The sequence below is a fragment of the Tiliqua scincoides genome, chromosome 1 (genome assembly GCF_035046505.1).
Source record: "Tiliqua scincoides isolate rTilSci1 chromosome 1, rTilSci1.hap2, whole genome shotgun sequence".
Classification (NCBI taxonomy): Eukaryota; Metazoa; Chordata; class Lepidosauria; order Squamata; family Scincidae; genus Tiliqua; species Tiliqua scincoides.
The window spans coordinates 302,651,689-302,673,270 of record NC_089821.1 but is presented as its reverse complement, the minus strand read 5'-3'; the positions used below and the strand labels follow the sequence as shown (position 1 = coordinate 302,673,270).

The 21,582-nt window shown below is 46.8% G+C and overlaps 1 protein-coding gene across 1 annotated transcript in view; it reads left to right on the top strand.

Annotated features, from left to right (window-relative positions):
- Positions 1-8,214: 8,214 nt before the first annotated feature.
- The window catches only part of PPP1R13B (protein phosphatase 1 regulatory subunit 13B), a 111,134-nt gene continuing 97,766 nt past the window's right edge, over positions 8,215-21,582 (top strand). Inside the window, exon 1 of the mRNA XM_066629440.1 lies at positions 8,215-8,446. Within this exon, the coding sequence (XP_066485537.1) occupies positions 8,438-8,446 (9 nt within the window). The 5' untranslated portion in view covers positions 8,215-8,437. The remainder of the gene's footprint in view (positions 8,447-21,582) is intronic.

The following is a 21,582-nucleotide window of genomic DNA, read 5'->3' as shown; positions in this document are numbered from 1 at the left end:
TTCAAAATCATGACAGGTTAAAGCAGTAAGAGTCCAGCATTACGAGGGGCACCATTTCAGTTGGGAAGGACACAGATTTTAGCAGGGATGGGGGAGGCAAATTTTCAACAAGAGCTGAAGGCCCAATCTTCTATATTTTGTTGGAGTCCTTCAGTCTCAGAGGACTATGGTATCGCGCTCTGAATAGTGTTCTGGAACAGAGTGTCCTCTCCAGTGCGCAAAGCCTGGGTAAAGTAGATATGGAGGATAGACTGTTACCCATGCAGCAAATCCCCCCTCTCCACGTTGCTGAAATGGTCCAATGGAAAGGCCAATACAGTTGGTTCCAGCGGCGTCGCAGGAGTTGCCAGAACGTGACTGTGTTCAGCCATGAACTGCCTCAGGGATCTGTGCCTCAATCACTCTTCTATATACCCAAGTTTAAATTACATCATCAAAACAGTAAATTTAGAGCCGGATTGGCACAATTAATTTTGAACAGGAGTCAAATTTTCTACTTGGCAAAGCCTGAGGCGTTTGCCCTATGGTCAGTTGAGTTGAAGTGTTAGTTTCCCCAGTATTAATCACAGGAGAGGCCGAAAAATGGGTTCTTTAAGTCTGCAGTCCTTACTGTGTGAGTAAGCCTATTGAACTCAGTGGTACTTAGTTTTAAAGCAGCCATGCATAGGATTGTGCTGCAAGTCCCTTTCCCCTCTGTATGACCCCCACACAACTCTTTGCTCTTGTTTCATTGTGTCCTAGCTTGAAGATGAGAGTAAACGCACAAGTCCATCTTTATTCTGGGCTCAATGCAAGGCCTTTGGTCTCCAAGTGCCTCCTTCTACATGGTTATTTTTATATACTTCAGCATAACAACCAGAAATATAGATTAGTTCCCTGAGAAATAGTCACATGTGGCACAAAACACAGGAGGCATATCTCACTCTCCCCACACTCATTAAATGCTAATTTAGAGCATTTTGAGTCTGCCTCAAATGCTTATGTAGCCCAATTCATTGTCAGGCTGAGCTCTATCATGCCGCAATTCATATGTGGTTTCCTGCTCACCACATAATCTGCTTCTCTTCAAGAATTTGGGTTTCAGGCTGACCAGTGCCAAAATCAAGGTCTATGAAAAAGTACTAAATTATGGAATGAAAGGGCAGGCAGAAACCACAGTAGAAACAGGCAAGCCTTTGGCAGGGTGTGGTTACGACAGGAAACAACACATGAGAGCTACAGAAGAAGTACAAATTTGATTCTAATAAAGTTGATTCAGAATTAAATCCTGTTAAGCCATTTCTGCCCAACATAGCATATATACAAGGACCAAATGTGTACAATTATGGTCTGGCTGTGCAAAAATGGGATTATTAATCACACTAGGACTTGATTTCCTTCCACAGAAAGTGAAGATCCTGAATGCAGTTATATGGGAACAAGCTTCATTAGACTGCACAATCCCATTCATATCTACTCAGAGGTAAGCCCCATGAAATTCAATACGATTTACTCCCAGGTAAGTGTGTATAGGATTGCAGCCTCAGTGGGACTTACTTTTTGCAGAAGATCAGATGACAACTGTAACAAGGATATAAGGAGACCACAAATTAATTAGCAGGAAAAGCAGAGAGGGAAGCAGTCCCTGCTCAAGCATGTGAGAGATCGTCCACCCACATTAGTTTTCAGGACTTCATATGAATTACAGCAGTGTTTATCTCTCGATGTACTGCTTCCATGATCCACCTGGAAGAACCACTGGAAGTAACTGGTGATGACATCATCACCAGTCACTTCTGGGCTGAGAGGCCAGATGCGACGTGACAAACACCACCAGTTCAGGGTGGACAGGAGGGCTTTTCAGAATGCATGAAATGCATGGTTTGGAGCTCTGCTAGCCAAGCCAAGCCTTCAATTGATGTTTGTCACATCATGGTGCTCATCTCGCTGCTGGGCAGCAGACATCTTGCAGTCTCTCAAGTACCACCAGGCACCATCTCAAGTACCATTGGTGGTACCCATACCATTGGTTGAGAAACACTGAATTAAAGCTGTCATTTGTCCAACCATCCCAGTCCAGAGGTCAGAGAGTGCAGCACGTAGGTCGAGCCAGCTCAGTGTGTAGTAGAGCGTAAGTGGCTGCCTGGGACAGCAGAATTCCAGGAGCTGCAAGTTCATCAAACAAACACCATGTCTCTATGTTCAGCCTTTCTTCGAGTTGCAGATTAGTGGCTGTTTGCCTGGAAGGAGGGAAAAAAGAGGAATCTGAAAAAACCCAGAGGAAGAAACAATATCCTTGTCAGCCAGAGCCTTTCTGAATTGCAGCTTCCCATCTGCATTATACTTACATAGGAAGGGGGCTGCATTACAATCAAGCTCCTTATCCCAAAGGAAACATGCAGTGCCCCCACCCCTCTGGACACTGCATTCAGAAAGGTGGCCCTGTGTGTGAGCTTGAGCAAGCTCCGCCCATCCTTCTCCATAGCCATCATTTGCTCAGAGCAAGGCCCACTCAGGGGAAAGGAAAACCAGCAGGCACTGGAAAACCAGATTAAAATCGGATGGATCATAAATGCCAAAATCCTGAAATGTGGTTGCTACATAATCCTATGTATGTAGCAAGTAACAAGGCAACCTATGCAAAATAAAGATGTCTTGTAGCATGTAGAATGACAGTAAGGCAGCAATCCTATTCACACTTAAATTAAACCTATACTTAACCCAGGTTAAACCTAATCTAAGTTAGAACATAACCTAAACAGGTCAGTAAATTGGGACACAGGATCTAGAGAGCAATAAATAATTAAACAAACCCAAATAAAAACTAGCTTGAGGTTACAAAAACAGTCCAGCCTAAGAGAACAGAACTAGGAGGGAAAGGACCTAGGAAGGGCCAGTTCCCAACCCATTAAGAGCCCCATTAGGCTAATCCAAGCAGTCCATTCAGGAGCCTGCAGAGTAGGTCACGCCCATCAGCAGCCATTTGCCTTCCTGAGCTTTTGTAAACTCACCTGGGAAGGCCAGCCCCCTTTCAATCAGGAAGGAAGGAGGGGGGAGGAGCCAGCCAGGAGTATAAAGCTAGGCGGGCCATCGCGTGAGGCTCTCTGCAGACGTGTGTGGCCTCTGGGACACCAAGTGCCTCTGGGAACTAAGTGCCAGGTAAGGCACAAGAGTTTAGCATCTGGGCGAGTTCAGCAGCAGGGCGAGGAGGCCAGGGCCCCATACGCTGCCCTTCCTCTTCCCTAGAGAAAAGGGCTGCTATCCAGTGTACGGTTTTTAAAAGGATCCCTAAATAAAACAACAACAACAAAAAAAAAGCTATGCAGTCAGACAGCCAGCAGCAGGGTGGGGGCTATCCAGTGTTCTGCATCGAGTGCCACATGTATGATTATATGCCTCTGGGGCATAAGTCATGGGTGTGTCCTTGATGCAAGGAGCTCCAGGCTCTCAGGGAACGCGTCCGCTCCCTTGAAGCCTTGGTGGCCGACCTGGAGAAGCGCAGGCAGCCAGAGGAGGACCGTGGGGAGACTTCTGGGGACGATCAGGCTTCGTCCCAACCTCAGGCGTGCAGCTCCTCGGCTGCCCGGGTGGGAAGTCTCGGGACTGGAGGACGTCATCCTGGAGAGGAGGGAAACAATCCCCTAGGGGGGACCCTTTCTCCAGGGGATGGGCCCGTATCCGAGCGCACTCGGGATACTCCTCGGCGGGAGGGGGGTCGGGGGCTTCTTGTAGTGGGGGATTCGATTATTAGAAACATAGAGAGGGGGGTTTGCGACGGATGTGAGGACCGCATGGTGACTTGCCTGCCTGGTGCGAAGGTTGCGGACATCACTTCTCGTCTAGACAGGCTGGTAGACAGTGCTGGGGGAGAGGTAGTGGCTGTGGTGCATGTCGGCACCAACGATGTGGGCAAGTGTAGCTGGGAGGTCCTGGAGGCCAAATTTAGGCTTTTAGGCAGGAAGCTGAAAGCCAGGACCTCAAAGGTAGCGTTCTCTGAAGTGCTACCTGTTCCACGCGCAGGGCCAGCTAGGCAGGCGGAGATCAGGGGTCTCAATGCGTGGATGAGACGGTGGTGTAGGGAGGAGGGGTTTAGATTTGTTAGGCACTGGGGAACGTTTTGGGACAAGCGGGGCCTGTACAAGAGGGACGGGCTCCATTTGAACCAGAATGGAACCAGACTGCTGGCGCATAACATTAAAAAGGTGGCAGAGCAGCTTTTAAACTGATCCCTGGGGGAAGGCCGACAGGAGCCGAGGGGCATCCGGTTCGGGACTCCTCATCCCTATGGGATGAGGATGGGGAGGTTAGAGAACAACAAGACAAAGGCAGGGTAGGAGAAGAAATTGGGAAAGGTAGGGTGATGGGATGTGATAGACGGTTTGGCACAATGAGAGGATGCGGGGACAAAGGAGCGAATAAGCAGCCCATCCTGGGGCATTCCGTGTATAAATGCTTTTATGCGAATGCCCGAAGTCTACGAGCAAAGGTGGGAGAACTGGAATGTCTGGTGACAAGGGAAAATATTGACATAGTGGGCGTAACGGAAACCTGGTGGAATGCGGAGAATCAGTGGGATACCGCAATCCCGGGCTATAAACTCTACAGGAGGGACAGGCAGGGGCGTGTTGGAGGTGGGGTGGCCCTCTATGTTAAGGAAGGGATAGAATCCAGCAAAATAGAGATTGAAGGTGGGTCCGACTCCACCGTAGAATCTCTGTGGGTTAAATTACCAAGCTTGTGCAGCGATGTAATACTGGGGGCGTGCTATCGTCCTCCAGACCAGAAATCTGATGGGGACCTTGAAATGAGGAAACAGATCAGGGAGGTGACAAGGAAGGACAGGGTTGTAATCATGGGGGACTTCAATTATCCTCATATTGACTGGGTCAATTTGTGTTCTGGTCACGATAAGGAAACCGGATTTCTTGACGTGCTAAATGACTGTGGCTTAGATCAGCTAGTCACGGAGCCCACCAGAGGACAGGTGACTCTGGATTTAATTTTGTGCGGTACGCAGGACCTGGTTAGAGATGTAAACGTTACTGAGCCATTGGGGAACAGTGATCATGCTGCAATCCGTTTTGACGTGCATGTTGGGGGAAAAATACCAGGCAAATCTCTAACAAAAACCCTTGACTTCCGACGGGCGGACTTCCCTCAAATGAGGAGGCTGGTTAGAAGGAGGTTGAAAGGGAGGGTAAAAAGAGTCCAGTCTCTCCAGAGTGCATGGAGGCTGCTTAAAACATCAGTAATAGAGGCCCAGCAGAGGTGTATACCGCAAAGAAAGAAGGGTTCCACTAAATCCAGGAGAGTGCCCACATGGCTAACCAGCCAAGTTAGAGAGGCTGTGAAGGGCAAGGAAGCTTCCTTCCGTAAATGGAAGTCTTGCCCTAATGAAGAGAATAAAAAGGAACATAAACTGTGGCAAAAGAAATGTAAGAAGGTGATAGGGGAGGCCAAGCGAGACTATGAGGAACGCATGGCCAGCAACATTAAGGGGAATAATAAAAGCTTCTTCAAATATGTTAGAAGCAGGAAACCCGCCAGAGAAGCGGTTGGCCCTCTGGATGGTGAGGGAGGGAAAGGGGAGATAAAAGGAGACTTAGAGATGGCAGAGAAATTAAATGAGTTCTTTGCATCTGTCTTCACGGCAGAAGACCTCGGGCAGATACCGCTGCCCGAACGGCCCCTCCTGACCGAGGAGTTAAGTCAGATAGAGGTTAAAAGAGAAGATGTTTCAGACCTCATTGATAAATTAAAGATCAATAAGTCACCGGGCCCTGATGGCATACACCCAAGGGTTATTAAGGAATTGAAGAATGAAGTTGCAGATCTCTTGACTAAGGTATGCAACTTGTCCCTCAAAACGGCCACGGTGCCAGAAGATTGGAGGATAGCAAATGTCACGCCTATTTTTAAAAAGGGAAAGAGGGGGGACCCGGGAAACTATAGGCCGGTCAGCCTAACATCCATACCGGGTAAGATGGTGGAATGCCTCATCAAAGATAGGATCTCAAAACACATAGACAAACAGGCCTTGCTGAGGGAGAGTCAGCATGGCTTCTGTAAGGGTAAGTCTTGCCTCACGAACCTTATAGAATTCTTTGAAAAGGTCAACAGGCATGTGGATGCGGGAGAACCCGTGGACATTATATATCTGGACTTTCAGAAGGCGTTTGACACGGTCCCTCACCAAAGGCTACTGAAAAAACTCCACAGTCAGGGAATTAGAGGACAGGTCCTCTCGTGGATTGAGAACTGGTTGGAGGCCAGGAAGCAGAGAGTGGGTGTCAATGGGCAATTTTCACAATGGAGAGAGGTGAAAAGTGGTGTGCCCCAAGGATCTGTCCTGGGACCGGTGCTTTTCAACCTCTTCATAAATGACCTGGAGACAGGGTTGAGCAGTGAAGTGGCTAAGTTTGCAGACGACACCAAACTTTTCCGAGTGGTAAAGAACAGAAGTGATTGTGAGGAGCTCCAGAAGGATCTCTCCAGACTGGCAGAATGGGCAGCAAAATGGCAGATGCGCTTCAATGTCAGTAAGTGTAAAGTCATGCACATTGGGGCAAAAAATCAAAACTTCACATATAGGCTGATGGGTTCTGAGCTGTCTGTGACAGATCAGGAGAGAGATCTTGGGGTGGTGGTGGACAGGTCGATGAAAGTGTCGACCCAATGTGCGGCGGCAGTGAAGAAGGCAAATTCTATGCTTGGGATCATTAGGAAGGGTATTGAGAACAAAACGGTTAGTATTATAATGCCATTGTACAAATCGATGGTAAGGCCACACCTGGAGTATTGTGTCCAGTTCTGGTCGCCGCATCTCAAGAAAGACATAGTGGAAATGGAAAAGGTGCAAAAGAGAGCGACTAAGATGATTACGGGGCTGGGGCACCTTCCTTATGAGGAAAGGCTACGGCGTTTGGGCCTCTTCAGCCTAGAAAAGAGACGCTTGAGGGGGGACATGATTGAGACATACAAAATTATGCAGGGGATGGACAGAGTGGATAGGGAGATGCTCTTTACACTCTCACATAATACCAGAACCAGGGGACATCCACTAAAATTGAGTGTTGGGCGGGTTAGGACAGACAAAAGAAAATATTTCTTTACTCAGCGCGTGGTCGGTCTGTGGAACTCCTTGCCACAGGATGTGGTGCTGGCGTCTAGCCTAGATGCCTTTAAAAGGGGATTGGACGAGTTTCTGGAGGAAAAATCCATTATGGGGTACAAGCCATGATGTGTATGCGCAACCTCCTGATTTTAGAAATGGGTTAAGTCAGAATGCCAGATGTAGGGGAGGGCACCAGGATGAGGTCTCTTGTTATCTGGTGTGCTCCCTGGGGCATTTGGTGGGCCGCTGTGAGATACAGGAAGCTGGACTAGATGGGCCTATGGCCTGATCCAGTGGGGCTGTTCTTATGTTCTTATGTTATGTTCTTACACTTAGCTGAGAGTAAGCCCATAGACTATGATGGGGCTTACTTCTGACATTCATATTTTGAGTTCTAAGTACGCTTAGGCTGCAATTCTATCTACATTTGCCTGGGAGTAAGGCCCATTGACTATAATGGGATTTACTTCTGAGTAAACACGGATAGATTGGGGCTCTGAGTAGGCTTAGGCTGCACTCCTCTCCACACTTTCCTGGGAGTAAGCCCCATTGACTATTAAGGGACTTACTTCCAAGTAGACATGCCTAGGATGGGGCTCTGAGTAGGCTTAAGGCTGCAATCCTGTCCTCACTTTCCTGGAAGTGAGCCCCATTGACTATAATGGAATTTACTTCCGAGTAGACATGCCCAGGATGGGGCTGTCAGAGCCCTAGCGAAGACTGAGTGAAGCCCAGCAGGCCACGCCCTCCGCCTGCAACAAATGAGCCTCTTCCTGCTGCCGCCGCGCTGCTCCTGGGTGTGCATCACGTGCTGGGACCAGCCGCCAGGTGGCCCCGCCCTCCGCATTCCATCCCTCTCTGTGCCCTCCCCCGGTTCGCATCACGTGCCGAGGCCACGCCCCCCGCGTTCGATCCCCCTCTCTGCCCCTCCCCGCGCGTTTCCTCGTTCCGAGTGCGACCGGGGAGCCCCGCCCCCTTTCCTAGCTACGCCCCTTCCCTGCGGCGCCAGCCAATGGCGGGGCTCAGTGGTTAACCCTTTGCGGGGCGGGCGCTGGGAGGACCTCTGAGGAGAAATAGGCGGAGGGAGGGTGGGGGAGGGGCGGAGGCGCGTCGCTAGTTAGCGCAGCCCGAGCCGTGACGGCGAGAGGCGCGAGGCCGTAGCCGCAGCGGGCGAGTGAGTGAGTGAGTGAGTGAGGACCAGCCGACCGCGGAGCCTGCAGGTGCCGTCGGCGCCCGGAGCCGCCAGCCAGCTAGCCAGCCAGGCCTGGTCCGTGCTGTGTCGTGGCTGGCCGCGCGCGCCCCTCGTCCCTCAGAGAGCGGCGGCCTGGCCGGAGCGGCGCCGAGATGATGCCGGTGAGCGGGCGGACGGAGGGTCGCACCCATCCCCCGGGCGCTGTGAGGGGGCCGCCTCTCCACGCTTACCCGCGAGTAAGCCCGTGGACTATAGTGGGGCTTACTTCTGAGTAGACCTGCCTGGCGCTGCGCTCTGAGGCGGCCACGCGCCCTCCCTGAAGGACCCGATCCCCTGAGGGAGAAGGAGCAGCTGGGGGTCTTTGTGGGGGGAAGGACCACGGCTGGGGGAGGCGGGGAAGGAGCCTGTCAGTCACCTCCCCCCCCAGTCACCTCCCCCCAGATGGCAGGGCCAGCTTGCTGAGGCTGCAGTCCTGTCCACACTTACCTGGGAGTAAGCCCCATTAACTGTAATGGGACTGACTTCTGAGTAGACAGGCATAGGCTTGGGCTCTCAGACTGCAGTCCTGCCCACGCTTACCTGGGAGTAAGCCCCATTGACTGTAATGGGACTGACTTCTGAGTAGACAGGCTTGGGCTCTCAGGCTGCAGTCCTGCCCACACTTACCTGGGAGTAAGCCACATTGACTGTAATGGGACTGACCTCTGAGTACGCAGGCATAGGCATGGGCTTGGAGGTGCTCCTGCTTGACAGGCTTGGATGCCCGCTTGTCACATAGGAAAGCCTTGTATTTCCCCCCTTCTCCCCTACATTCACGTGCAGGTTAACCCCCCCTCCCATGATAGGTCTGCCTAGGAGGAGGATTTAAGCTGCTGGGGTTTGTGTGTGTGTAAAAACCAACCCTAAATCCTAATCCTGTCATTGTTGCTAACACTGGCCTTTTACAGTGCAATTGTAGACTGGTCGACTCAGGAGTAAGGCACATTACATTCAATGGGGCTTATTCCCAGGTCTGTGTGGATAGGATTCCTAAGCTTACTTAGAGCCCCAACCTAGGCATGTCTACTCAGAAGTAAGTCACATTATATTCAGTGGGGCTTAGGTCAGTGTGGACAGGATTGTAGCTGAAGCCTACTTAGACTCCAATCCTAGGCTTGTTTACTCAGGAGTAAGCCTCATTATAGTCAATGGAGGTCACTCCCAGGAAAGTGTCCATAGGGTTGCAGCGCATCCACAGTTTCTTGGGAGTAAGCCTCACTGACTATAATGTGACTAATTTCTGAGTAGACTTGCATAGTATTGGTCTGTTCATCATCTTCTTGTTTTACTATCTAGTATTATGTTCTTCTTCTGTTTGTTATTATTGTCTTCTATTTATTATCTTCGTCATTGTCACTGATGAAATATCTTGGACAGGTTATTTCATCAGCATCCTGGATGGAATGTTTGCGTTTTTGCGTGTGTGAATTTTTTTTATGGTATCCCTGTCAGCCTTGTGGAGTAATCTGAGAGGAAACTGTGAGGTGTTCTTTGGTTTCTTCATCTGGGCAGAGTCATGTCTGTGAGTCTTTCTTTTTGGATATGCACTGAAAAAGGTACCTGGACATACATGATGAAAGGGCACAGTGACGCAAGTTAAGACTGACATTCTATGCATATTGGCTCCTGAGCAAGCCTTTTGGACGATTCCATGCATGGAATCATGCTCCGTGTTTCTTTATGAATCTCTCTCTATGTGCCTCTTTATTTATCTGAATGTTTGGCCTGCTCCCCACTCCCATGCGTCTATGCTATGTGATTCTGTTTTTCATCTCGGCATAAAGTACTATAGGCTTGCTTTGATGCTTTGACACCCATTGCATTGGGAAGTATTTATTTTAAAATAGTTGTTTTTCTGGAATGGTTTCTGCAGTTTTGGGTGTCTCTTTAGTACAGGTGTGAAGAGAATGGGCTGTTTTCTGTTCATATGTGGTCTGTTTGTAACTAGTTCTTAAGATTGATTAACTTTTCACTTATTTAATTCAGAAAATTGTCCCCAGAATTTGTAAGAAAGGAAGCTAGCAAGCAGTATGCCTGATAAATGATTTTAAAATCTTTCTTCCTTCTGTAAATAAGGGGTGTGGGGTCGGGGGTTCCCTGCAGTACTTATCAAAGCAACAGAATGCTTGAGCATGAGAAGGGGGGAGGAGTCAGATGAATAAGATAATGTAAGATTTATTATTATTATTGTTCAACCTGTGAAGAATGCAGGCAGTGGTATAAAGGAGATTTGTGTTATAAGATCACGGTGTGTGGTTTAAAATGAAAGCTTTAGAAATTGATTTTTACCATAGGTTTTAAGATAAACTGACTATTCTCAAGCATTTACTTTAACAGTGAAAGAAACACAATAATTGTACATGAAATTGTTTGTTTGAATTAGCAAAAATAGATGGATTAAAATTAAAATCCATTAAAATTAATGGATTCATAGAACTTGCCCATTATCTATGCCTGTGAAATATAAAACATTTACAGCATGTAGTCTTGCTGACTAGCTGAAATTCATTAAACACTTCCTCTGGCGTGTCTCTTATGACTTCTTTGAATCTATTCCAGTATAATTGTTTTTGGGATTGCATCTATGAAGACATGAACCATGGTATTGGGTTAGTTCTATTGAAAAGATGCCCAAATAAGTGCCTGTGCTATCAAGGCCTTCGCTTATAAATCTGATTGTCTATGTCAGCAATTTTCAATCTCTTTCATCTCATGGCACACTGAAAAACCTCTAAAATTGTCAAGGTACACCATCAGTTTTTTGGCAATTGACAAGGCACACTGCACTGACAATAGGGGCTCGCATCCCCCTGTGACCCTACTAACAAATGACCTTCCCCCCCCAAACCCCCATGGCTCACCTGCAGACCATCTGCAGCACACCAGTATGCCTTGGCACAGTGGTTGAAAATGACCGGTCTATGTTGTTCACATGGTAGCTGTAAAGCAGGCATAGGTTGCTTTCATCATGTGCAACCTCAGTTACATTTAACATTTTCTAAATACTCTTCTATGAACAGTATTGTATTTTTAGATCCAGTTCATAAGTTGTTGGTTCAGTTGTTCTTCTCTATCCTGCTTTTAAAATACTGGTTTGTTAATACCTGAATTCCGTATTAATGTCAGTAGTAATTAAAACTATATCATATTCTTTTTTATGCCTGTATGAGACTATAGTTACATCAATTTGTTAATGACCATTACTTCAGAACCTTCCAGCAGAGCCTTCCCTAGAAGGGTGCCAGTCCTGGGCAACTCAACCACTATGAGCCCCCGCCCCCCAATGATGGCTATATATTGGTCATGAAAACATGGGGCCTAGGGCAGCCACCCCAGTTACCCTGCTCCAAGGTTAACTATCCCTTTCAGAATATTTTAGTAGAAGAGGTCAATCTTTGTAAAACTGATGTAATAACTACATTTGCAGTTATATTTTATCTAAGAGCTAAACTGAGTTTGGTTTCCTTGAATGTTGGCAACCTTCAGTCTTGAAAGACTATGGTATCGCGCTCTGAATGGTGGTTCTGGAGCAGCATCTAGTGTGGCTGAAAAGGCTGATTCGGGAGTGACAATCCCTTCCACACTGGGAGCAAGTGCAGTCTGTCCCTGGTCTGTCTCCCTGGGTGCGGGCCTTCCTCCTTTGCCTCAGTCTGTTGGCCAAGTGTCTCTTCAAACTGGGAAAGGCCATGCTGCACAGCCTGCCTCCAAGCGGGCCGCTCAGAGGCCAGGTTTTCCCACTTGTTGAGGTCCACTCCTAAGGCCTTCAGATCCGCCTTGCAGATGTCCTTGTATCACAGCTGTGGTCTACCTGTAGGGCGCTTTCCTTGCATGAGTTCTCCATGGAGGAGATCCTTTGGGATCCGGCCATCATCCATTTTCCTTATAGAACAGGAATTGCTACTGGAAAAACAAAATGACTTTATTCTGCAATAATGCAGGAAGCTTGGCTTGGGACTGGGCTCATCTGAGGAAGTACCTTCTCCCACATGAACCAGCTTGTCTCTGGAGGTTATGGGGGATGGGTGGCTCTTCCTGGTCCTGCTTATAGCTGAGGCTAGACTCGCAGCAACAAGGGGGAGAGCTGTCTTTTGGTGGCATTGTTACTATAGAGCTCTTTTCCAATTTGAACTAAGATGTGTGCCTTCCCTGTTGGCCTCCTTGGGAAGTTGAAAACTTTTTTATTCTTACTGACTTTCCCACCTTAGTTATGTTTATTGCTCTTCCTAGTTAGTAATCTGCTGTGGCTTTTTGTGGTTTTAATGTTTTGTTGCATTTCCTTGTATGTTAATGGTGCTTTTATTGTAATTTTTAAAATTTATTTTAATTTATGCTGGGCACCTGAATGTTTGGGGGCAAAGGGGAATGTAAATCTTCAAAAAAAAAAAAAAAAAAAAAGACTACATGGGAAGCTTGAATATTAGAGTGAGTTTCAGTACTGACCTTCAGGACCATGATGCTCCATTTCTGGACCAGTATGGATGTACATAATTTTGTAGATTCACCTGTTGTATATATGCAACCGAACTAAAACATGTACACCTGTGGGCTGTGCAGAAATGACTTAAGAAGGCCACTGTCATCAGGTGTCACGCTTGTTAGGGCTAATCCATGTGTACACGTAAGTATGCCTTCAAAGTCAGATAGCATTGCATAGAAATTTATAGTGCTATATTTTGGGGAACGGGGCACTTGAAAACTGCTCTCTCATCTCTGCAACAGTAGAAACCCATGAGCTCATTTCACACATAGTGCGACTTCAGTCCTGCTGAGCACCCTTGGCAGTTGCAGCTTTCTCCAGCTCAGTTTTTCCCCCCTGATTTGCAGCACTTTTTGGGGTCCATCATTTTCCTTCATTGACTTTGACATTGCAGGGTTTGCAGAAGGCAGGAAGGGGTAGTGGATGAATGCTAGGGAAATAACAGGAAAGCTATAATCCAAAAAGCACTATTTATTTAAAGCTGCAAGATTCTGGCCCTTGGAGACCCCCAGTCTGGCCTGCAAGGAGCTCCCAGTCTCCAGTGAGCCTCTGGCCTGATGGACACTTGCTGGAGCCCACGCTGGCTCGACGCAACTGCTGTCAGCACTCTCACACGAGCTATGGGCCAAGGGCTTCCTCCACTGCTTACTGTTTCATGTCTGTGAAGTAGCAGCAGCAGCAAAGGAAAGGTTGGCCTTGCTTTGTGCAAGGCCTTGAGCTATCGCAAGACTTTTAGACACTCATATAAGCTCCATCTCTAGTATATTCATTTATGTAAATATATGTAAATTCAAATTTTAAATGTAAAGATAATGTGGCCCTGCTGCCAAAAAGTTTGCACACCTCTGCTCTAGAACAGGGGTGCCCAAACCACGGCCCTGGGGCCACTTGTGGCCCTCAAGGACTCCCAATGCGGCCCTCAGGGAGCCCCCAGTCTCCAATGAGCCTCTGGCCCTCCGGAGGCTTGCTAGAGCCCACACTGGCCCGATGCAACTTTTTGACCTCTTGTGAGAGCTGTGGGATGAGGGTTCCCTCCACTGCTTGTTGTTTCATGTCTGTGATGCAGTAGCAGCAGCAAAGGAAAGGCCAGCCTTGCTTTGTGCAAGGCCTTTTATAGGCCTTGAGTTATTGCAAGACCTGCATTCATTCATATAAGTTCATCTTTAATGTATTCATTTATGTAAACGTATGTAAATTTATTCAAATTTTAAATGTAAATTCTTTTTTTCTCCGGTCCCCAGAACAGAGAGATGATGTGGCCCTCCTGCCAAAAACTTTGGACACCCCTGCTCTAGAACATGGGCCTCCAAACTACAACTCAACATAAGCTTGAATGCTTATGTCACCCTGTTTAAAGCAAGAAACACTTATCAGTAAGACTTAAAAGAACATTGATGAGCGGGGGGGGGTGCCCCCAGATATGTGGATAATTGAAACCATGGATATGGGGGCCTGGCTGCACTTCTCTTGAACTATATTGTATAGGTACATATATTTGTAATTTATTTGTATCATATAGTATCTGTATGAGAGTAAATGTAAAGGACGGTGGCAGGCTAAAAATGGAACTCTAGGTGGGACTGTGTTTGGTAGCTTCCATTGAATTCTTGTTGTATAGGGGAAGTAGACATGGGTGTAGACCTGCATCCCAGTAAGAAATGAATTCCTTTATTTTTTCAATATAAGAAACAGGATGCTATTTGTTCTTGTTGCAGTGGAGGACAGGACTGTGATGTTGGTGAACGCTTGCCTGCCATCTTTGATGCTGTACACTAGTGGTCTTCAACCCTTTTTGTGCCATGACTCCAATAAATAAAGTATGAGGCTGGAGACTCACAATCAATCCTGCCCCCTCTCAGGACCCTGTCTGCTCACCCTGTCCCCATCACAATGCACTCCCCACCCCTGTAATACCCTCCCAGCACTGTTCACTGTAGCAAAGTATTTTTATTAGAGAGAGCAGAAAATGTTACCATGAAGCCTGGCACTATTATAAGCTGTTTTAGCACAACTGCAAAGAACCTGAGCAGGACTGGGACACAATCTCCTGGTACCTGAAGGGGTATGCCAGATGTCTCCCTCTTTTTCTTGTTGTGCTGTAGTCCAGTGGTCTTCAACTTTTTTCATTTCAGTAAGTTGCCACAACCCCGCAACTGAGGTTTTGCAGCCCTATTGGGGGTCCCAGCCCCAAGGTTGAAGAACACTGCTGAACATTTGATGAATCTTTGTACTGGTCAAGCTCTGCTACTGCCTGTGAAGTTATGGCAAGCTTTTTCTAATGTGGAGAATTGTTAACATATAAAGTGTGTGTGTGTGTGTGTGTGTGTGTGTGTGTGTGTGTGTGTACGTACACACATGCATTCCATACATATGGAAGAGCCTTTTCTCTATATTTCTATCACACCAGCAATTTCCGTTATTGTCATGTTTGACCAGCAGTTTTTAACTGCTGTGACATGGCACACTGGTGTGCCGTGAGGCTGCCTCAGGTGTGCCGCAGGGCCAAGGAGTCAGGCAGAAGCAGCAGCTACCTGTGTGGGAGAAACACTGCTCGGAGCCACGTGCAGCAGCAAGAGAAAAAGGAGCAGCTGCGCAGGGGCTTGGACGTGCCTGCCCTGGGCGCTGATTGGGCAGGCAGCCAGGCAGCTAGAGAAGCCTGGAAGAGTGGGTGGGAACTTGGAAGGAGTGAGAGGGAGCAGTGAGAGTGAGGAGGGAGTGAGAGTGAGTCTGAAGGTGGAAGCAGGTAGGAGCCAGAAGCAGCTAGCTGGAAGAGGATGCTGGAGAAACCCTTTTCCTTGCCAGCAATGCCCCGAAGTGACCCTGCCCGCCTTGCCTCCCCTGGCAAGGCTTTGGCAGGAAGGGTGCTGGGTCACAATCCTATCCACACTTACCTAGGAGTAAGCCCCATTGACTATAATGGGGCTTACTTCTGAGTACACATACAGAGGCTTGGCCGCACTCTTTCTTGAATACGTGAGCAGCCAAGTGATGCTTTTTTCTTCTCCCCCACCCCCTCCCCTCCTGCACACACATCCCCCATCATAACTGCAGTTAACCCCTCTGACTGCCCCTCCCCACCCCTCCCTCTTCCCCACCTTCCAAAGTTCAAAACCAGTTGCCTCCCATTCTTTCTCTCTCTCCCCCCCCCCCACTCCAGTGAATCCTGCACTTGTTTCAGCCACATGTGCTCACTGCCCCTCAACCCCCTTCGGTTTCTTCAGTATGCTCAGTCTCATCTCTCTTTGCCAGCACCTCCTGGCATCTCAAGCATATCAGTTGATAACAGTTTGAACAGACCTGCTTCAAAACATTGTTCTTCCTTTCCAGAAACCACATACAGCTGCCTCTCCAAGCTTCTGGGAAATTTCTTTCATTGTCTTGTAATGATCTAAGGCTGCCATCCTAACCCCACTTTCCTGAGAGTAAGCCCTGCTGAACAAAATAGGACTTACTTCTGAGTAGACCTGGTTAGGCTTGTATCCTTAGCTATATTAATTAAATTAATTGTAACTTAATAATGTGATTAAAAACTAGTAGTGTGCCTTGACAACTTGACTGCCTTGTCAGTGTGCTGTGAGCTGAAAAAGGTTGAAAATGGCTGTGCTAGACTGGGTCTAGAAGTGGGGTCTGTTGCAACTGTTCCCTGAACATTAACAGTGCTTTCTCACTACTTTTTTTATCCCCAGTTTTGTCCACTTCCCCTTCATGTACCTCTTCACACCTTGCTCTGCTGCCTCATTCTCCTCTGATGGACAAGAAAGATGCATCAGAATGGCATTATCTTCCTATGGCATCTCATTTCTCTAGGTGGTGCCATTTTTCTTAATACCTTATTTTGAATTTGATACTATAGTATATAGAATTTTGTGACTGTAGGCAAAATTTGGTACTATGGTGGTAGCTGTCGAATCCCAAAGAAGTGCATTAAATCCCATTCCAATTTTATTTTCCATTATAAGATAGTGTTTTGCAGTTTGTCTGAAAGGTTTTGAAATCTTAAAAAATGACTTAAAATTAATTTGTTCTTAGATTTCTCTGCTAAAATGATTTTTTTCTTGTACTGTATAGAAAGCAGGTTGTTTTAAAGCAGTCTACCTGTCAAGTATTTTTTTTTCTTAAGTTCAGAACCATTTTCCAGGATTGTTCTGTTTCAGGCATTTGGACTATAGGTAGGGAATAGAATGTTTCGTAGGGAATACAGTGCCTTCTTCCCCACCTCCCCAATCTAGTTTGGACCAAAGAAACCAAAATATTATGCTTATCTTCACAGGTGGCTGTGGGATGAATTTCCATTTAAACTCTTTATGAGGACATGGTGAAAGGAGAGGATTGTGAAGCACTCTTTCCTTGTATGGCATTTAAGGGGTCCAGGAAGTGGTGATGGCATATTGCCTAGATGCCTTTAAGAGGAGTTTGGACAAATTTATGGAGGAAAAGTCCATCATGGGTTACAAGTCATGATAGGTATGTGCAAGTAGTAGATTTTAGAAGAGTGTGATTTTAGAAGTAGGCTACCTCAGAATGCCAGATGCAGGGAGGACACCAGGATGCATGTTGTATCTTACTGTTTTGTGTGCTCCCTGAAGCATTTGGGGGCCATTGTGAGATACAGGAAGCTGGACTAAATGGGCCTTTGGCCTGATCCAGTGGAACTCTTTTTATGTTCTCTAACATTACACAAGGAAGATATGAAAGTGTCAGGTCATATTCAGGTCATATCTGTGGCAGTCTGAAGGAAAGTGGTAGCAAACTTAGGGTAAAGTTTGAAGTTTAGGATCTGCCTCTCCCAGGTCACCACTCTTGAAATAAACCACATCATCCACTTTGTGGCTGGGCTGGACCTTCTTGACATTTATGCAGATACATAGACACCTGATAAGCCTAATTTATGCTTCTGTGTTTGGACTTTTAAAGAATTTACCTTTGTTGCTATTTGTAGTGGCAGAAGGCAAGTAGGAAGATGTAGGGAATTTGTGAACAGCCAGCCCATAAAGAAAGACTGAAGATGTCATCTAAAGTGGTAGTGCCTATGCTTAGAATGCAGAAGGTTTCTTCATTTCTTGGCATCTCCAAGCAGAGCTGAGAAGCCCTTGCCTGAAATTTTGGAGACCTGCTTCCAGTCAGAGCAAAAAGTACTGTACTATCCTAGATGGACTGATGGTCTGAATAAGTAGCTTAAAAGGTAAGTTTTGAGAATAGTTGCTATGTGACACAGTGGACCAGTGAAGATGTAACAGTCCTGATCTATTAATCCTGGTTAAGATATTGGTCTATGGGATAATGCGTTCCCAGCCCCTTTCCTCCTTGGATCCCCTATCTCTTTCCTCACAAGCTTTGACGGCAGTTAATATTAATAATGGATAATTCTAACCAAAGTGGAACTAGACTTGCCTTTCAAAATGGACCAATGTATGTTTGCCTACTTGTGAGTAAACATAAACATGTGGCTCAGTTTCACTTTCCATAGGGCTCAATACCTTTTCCTTGTCGGTTTTTCATCTGAAATGTCTGCGTGACTTCCTCTTTGCCGACGATGCAGCTGTCACTACCCACTCTGCCAAAGATCTCCAGCAGCTCATGGATCGTTTTAGCAAGGCCTGCCAAGATTTTGGACTGACAATCAGCCTGAAGAAAACACAGGTCATGGTTCAGGATGTGGACTCACCTCCCTGCATTACAATCTCTGAGCATGAACTGGAGGTTGTCCATGACTTTGTGTACCTTGGCTCAACGATCTCCGACACTCATTCTCTCGATACCGAGCTAAACAAGCGCATCGGTAAAGCAGCTACCACGTTTTCCAGACTCACAAAGAGAGTCTGGTCCAACAAGAAGCTGACGGAACATACCAAGATCCAGGTCTACAGAGCTTGCGTCCTGAGTACACTTCTGTACTGCAGCGAGTCATGGACTCTTCGCTCACAACAGGAGAGGAAACTGAGCGCTTTCCACATGCGCTGCCTCCGACGCATCCTCGACATCACCTGGCAGGACAAAGTTCCAAACAACACAGTCCTGGAACGTGCTGGAATCCCTAGCATGTATGCACTGCTGAAACAGAGACGCCTGCGTTGGCTTGGTCATGTTGTGAGAATGGATGATGGCCGGATCCCAAAGGATCTCCTCTATGGAGAACTCGTGCAAGGAAAGTGCCCTACAGGTAGACCACAGCTGCGTACAAGGACATCTGCAAGAGGGATCTGAAGGCCTTAGGGATGGACCTCAACAAGTGGGAGACCCTGGCCTCTGAGCGGCCCGCTTGGAGGCAGGCTGTGCAGCATGGCCTTTCCCAGTTTGAAGAGACACTTTGCCAACAGTCTGAGGCTAAGAGGCAAAGAAGGAAGGCCCATAGCCAGGGAGACAGACCAGGGACAGACTGCACTTGCTCCCGGTGTGGAAGGGATTGTCACTCCCGGATTGGCCTTTTCAGCCACACTAGACGCTGTGTCAGAACCACCTTTCAGAGCGCGATACCATAGTCTTTCGAGACTGAAGGTTGCCAATACCAATATCATCTTGCTAATTTTTCCACCCACCAAAAATCAGGTTGGAACCCACTAGTGGGTTATGACCCAAAGGTAATGATGCAATTACCAAAGTGTTTCTAATAAAAGAAGAAAATAAACTTCTGAATATTAGCGGGGTGCCCAAACCCCAGGCCCAGGGGCCATTTGTGGACCTCGGTGACCTCCATTCTGGCCCATGGGGAGCCCCTAGTCTCCAATGAGCCTCTGGCCCTCTGGAGACTTACTGGAGCCTGCACTGGCCTGATGCGACTGCTCTCAGCATGAGAGCTGACTCTTTGACCTCTCATGAGAGCTGTGGGCCAAGGGCTCCCTACACTGCTTGATGTTTCACGTCTGTGAAGTGGCAGCAAAGGAAAGGCCGGCCTTGCTTTACGCAAGGTCTTTTATAGGCCTTGAGCTATTACAAGACCTTCATTCGTTCATACAAGTTCATCTCTAATATATTAATTTATGTAAATTCAAATATTAAATGTAAAATTAATTCTTTGTCTCCCAGCCCCCAACACAGTGCCAAAGAGATGAGATGGCCCTCCTGCCAAAAAGTTTGGACCCCCCTGATCTATAAGAAGGAATAATTGCATTTTGGTCTTGAATTCTAACACTTTTGTATAGACTAAGAAATCCTGAACGTATTTTAGCTGGCTAAATATGTTTAAATGAATGGACTTTTTCAATGATAGCAAGACCAAGCCAGAGTTTCTCAACTATTCAATTAGCATTGCTTATGCTTACTGAGACACTTCAAAGAAAAATGGTGGGAGTTGGCTATCTAGGTCTACAATTTCGTTTTAAGGTTCCTAGGGAAGCATAAATCTCATTAAAATTATCCCTGAAGGACCGCCTTCTCCCATATGAGCCTACCTATTGTTTAACTTTTTTAGGTCCTGTCACAGACAAGTGGGGACTCCCAAGAGAAGGCAGGCTGACCCAGGGAAGTAGTGCCTAGTATTTATGTTGCTTGACCTTTTTCCTGTTCCCCGCTTTCCTTTGTTGGAAATGCAGTATATTAGTATTTCAATAATGCCTAAAAATAAGTGGCTTTCTTCTTGCCCCTGAACCTTAGTCATGGAATGCCTGCACTTACTTAAAAAAGGTGAGCACTGGCATCCTCCTTTCAAGCTTACTCAGCATCCCAAAATAGGGTAGGTCTGGTCTAGGAGGAAACTATCCCTTCCTTTGCAACTCCCAGTGTGTGCCATCAGTTAGGATTGTCAGCTGACAATTAAACAACCTGGTCTATCCCTGTGCTTTTAGCAATAGTATGATGTGCAGAAATTACTGGTTGAAGCATTTCACAGCAAGGAAATAAACATACTGATGTCTGAATATCAAGATACTGCTAAGCCTACAGGTGCATGACTGGTGGACAAGTTGGCCACCCTGTTTGCAATAAATTTTGAAAAAAATATGCGTGTAATGCTGATTAAAAATGCATATTTGAAGATTGTCTGTAAAATTGTTGTAGACAGAGCAGCAGGGATTAGTTTGTTTATGCCCTGTTAGAAGACAGACGTAGGAATATAAACTAGGAAATAGTATCTCTGGTTGGTGTAGCTAATGACGGGTGTAATTAGTAATGCTTGGTTCTCTCTGATGATTAAGGGCACCTCTATTTATAATTCAGGAGAGCAGCCTTCTGTGGCATTGGGTTGTAGGCAAAGGGAGCAAAACTAAACATTACTGTTACTTGCAGGCTTGGTAGCTGTCGTTTATTAGCGGACTTGAGTCCTTGATTTGAGGTTCAGGGTGTTGCACAGAGGTGCTGTCAAAAACTGGATGATGGCTTTCAAACATCTCAGTCTGAAGCAAGTAGGATGTATAGACGTGAAAGGGTGGAGGCAGGTGCATGAAGTAGGGAACCAGACAAGCAAGGCCCAAACTGGAGTGGTGCCCAGATCTAATCTAGCAGTATTACATTTAGATGTGCCTGGGGCAAAGAAATGGACTATGTAGGAATGTAGTTCATCTTCTTTAGTTGTCTTCTCTGCAGCCTTGAGTGGATAACCACAAGGGGGACCCACAGGCAAAACAGAAGATTCCTGGTTCTGATTCCTAATTTGCCCCCAAGACACATGCCCCTTGGTTGTTTTGGCCATAATTGTCTGTTTACTAAAAAGTGTATCGCTTTGGGGTCAAATGTAAAAGGACTTACCCTAAAATGATAAATTTTTATCCTGCTATTTTCTGCAGTTTACTTACAGTGTTAATGTATGATTCTGAAGCTGGAGTGACTTTGACAGTGGGGTAGCAATAT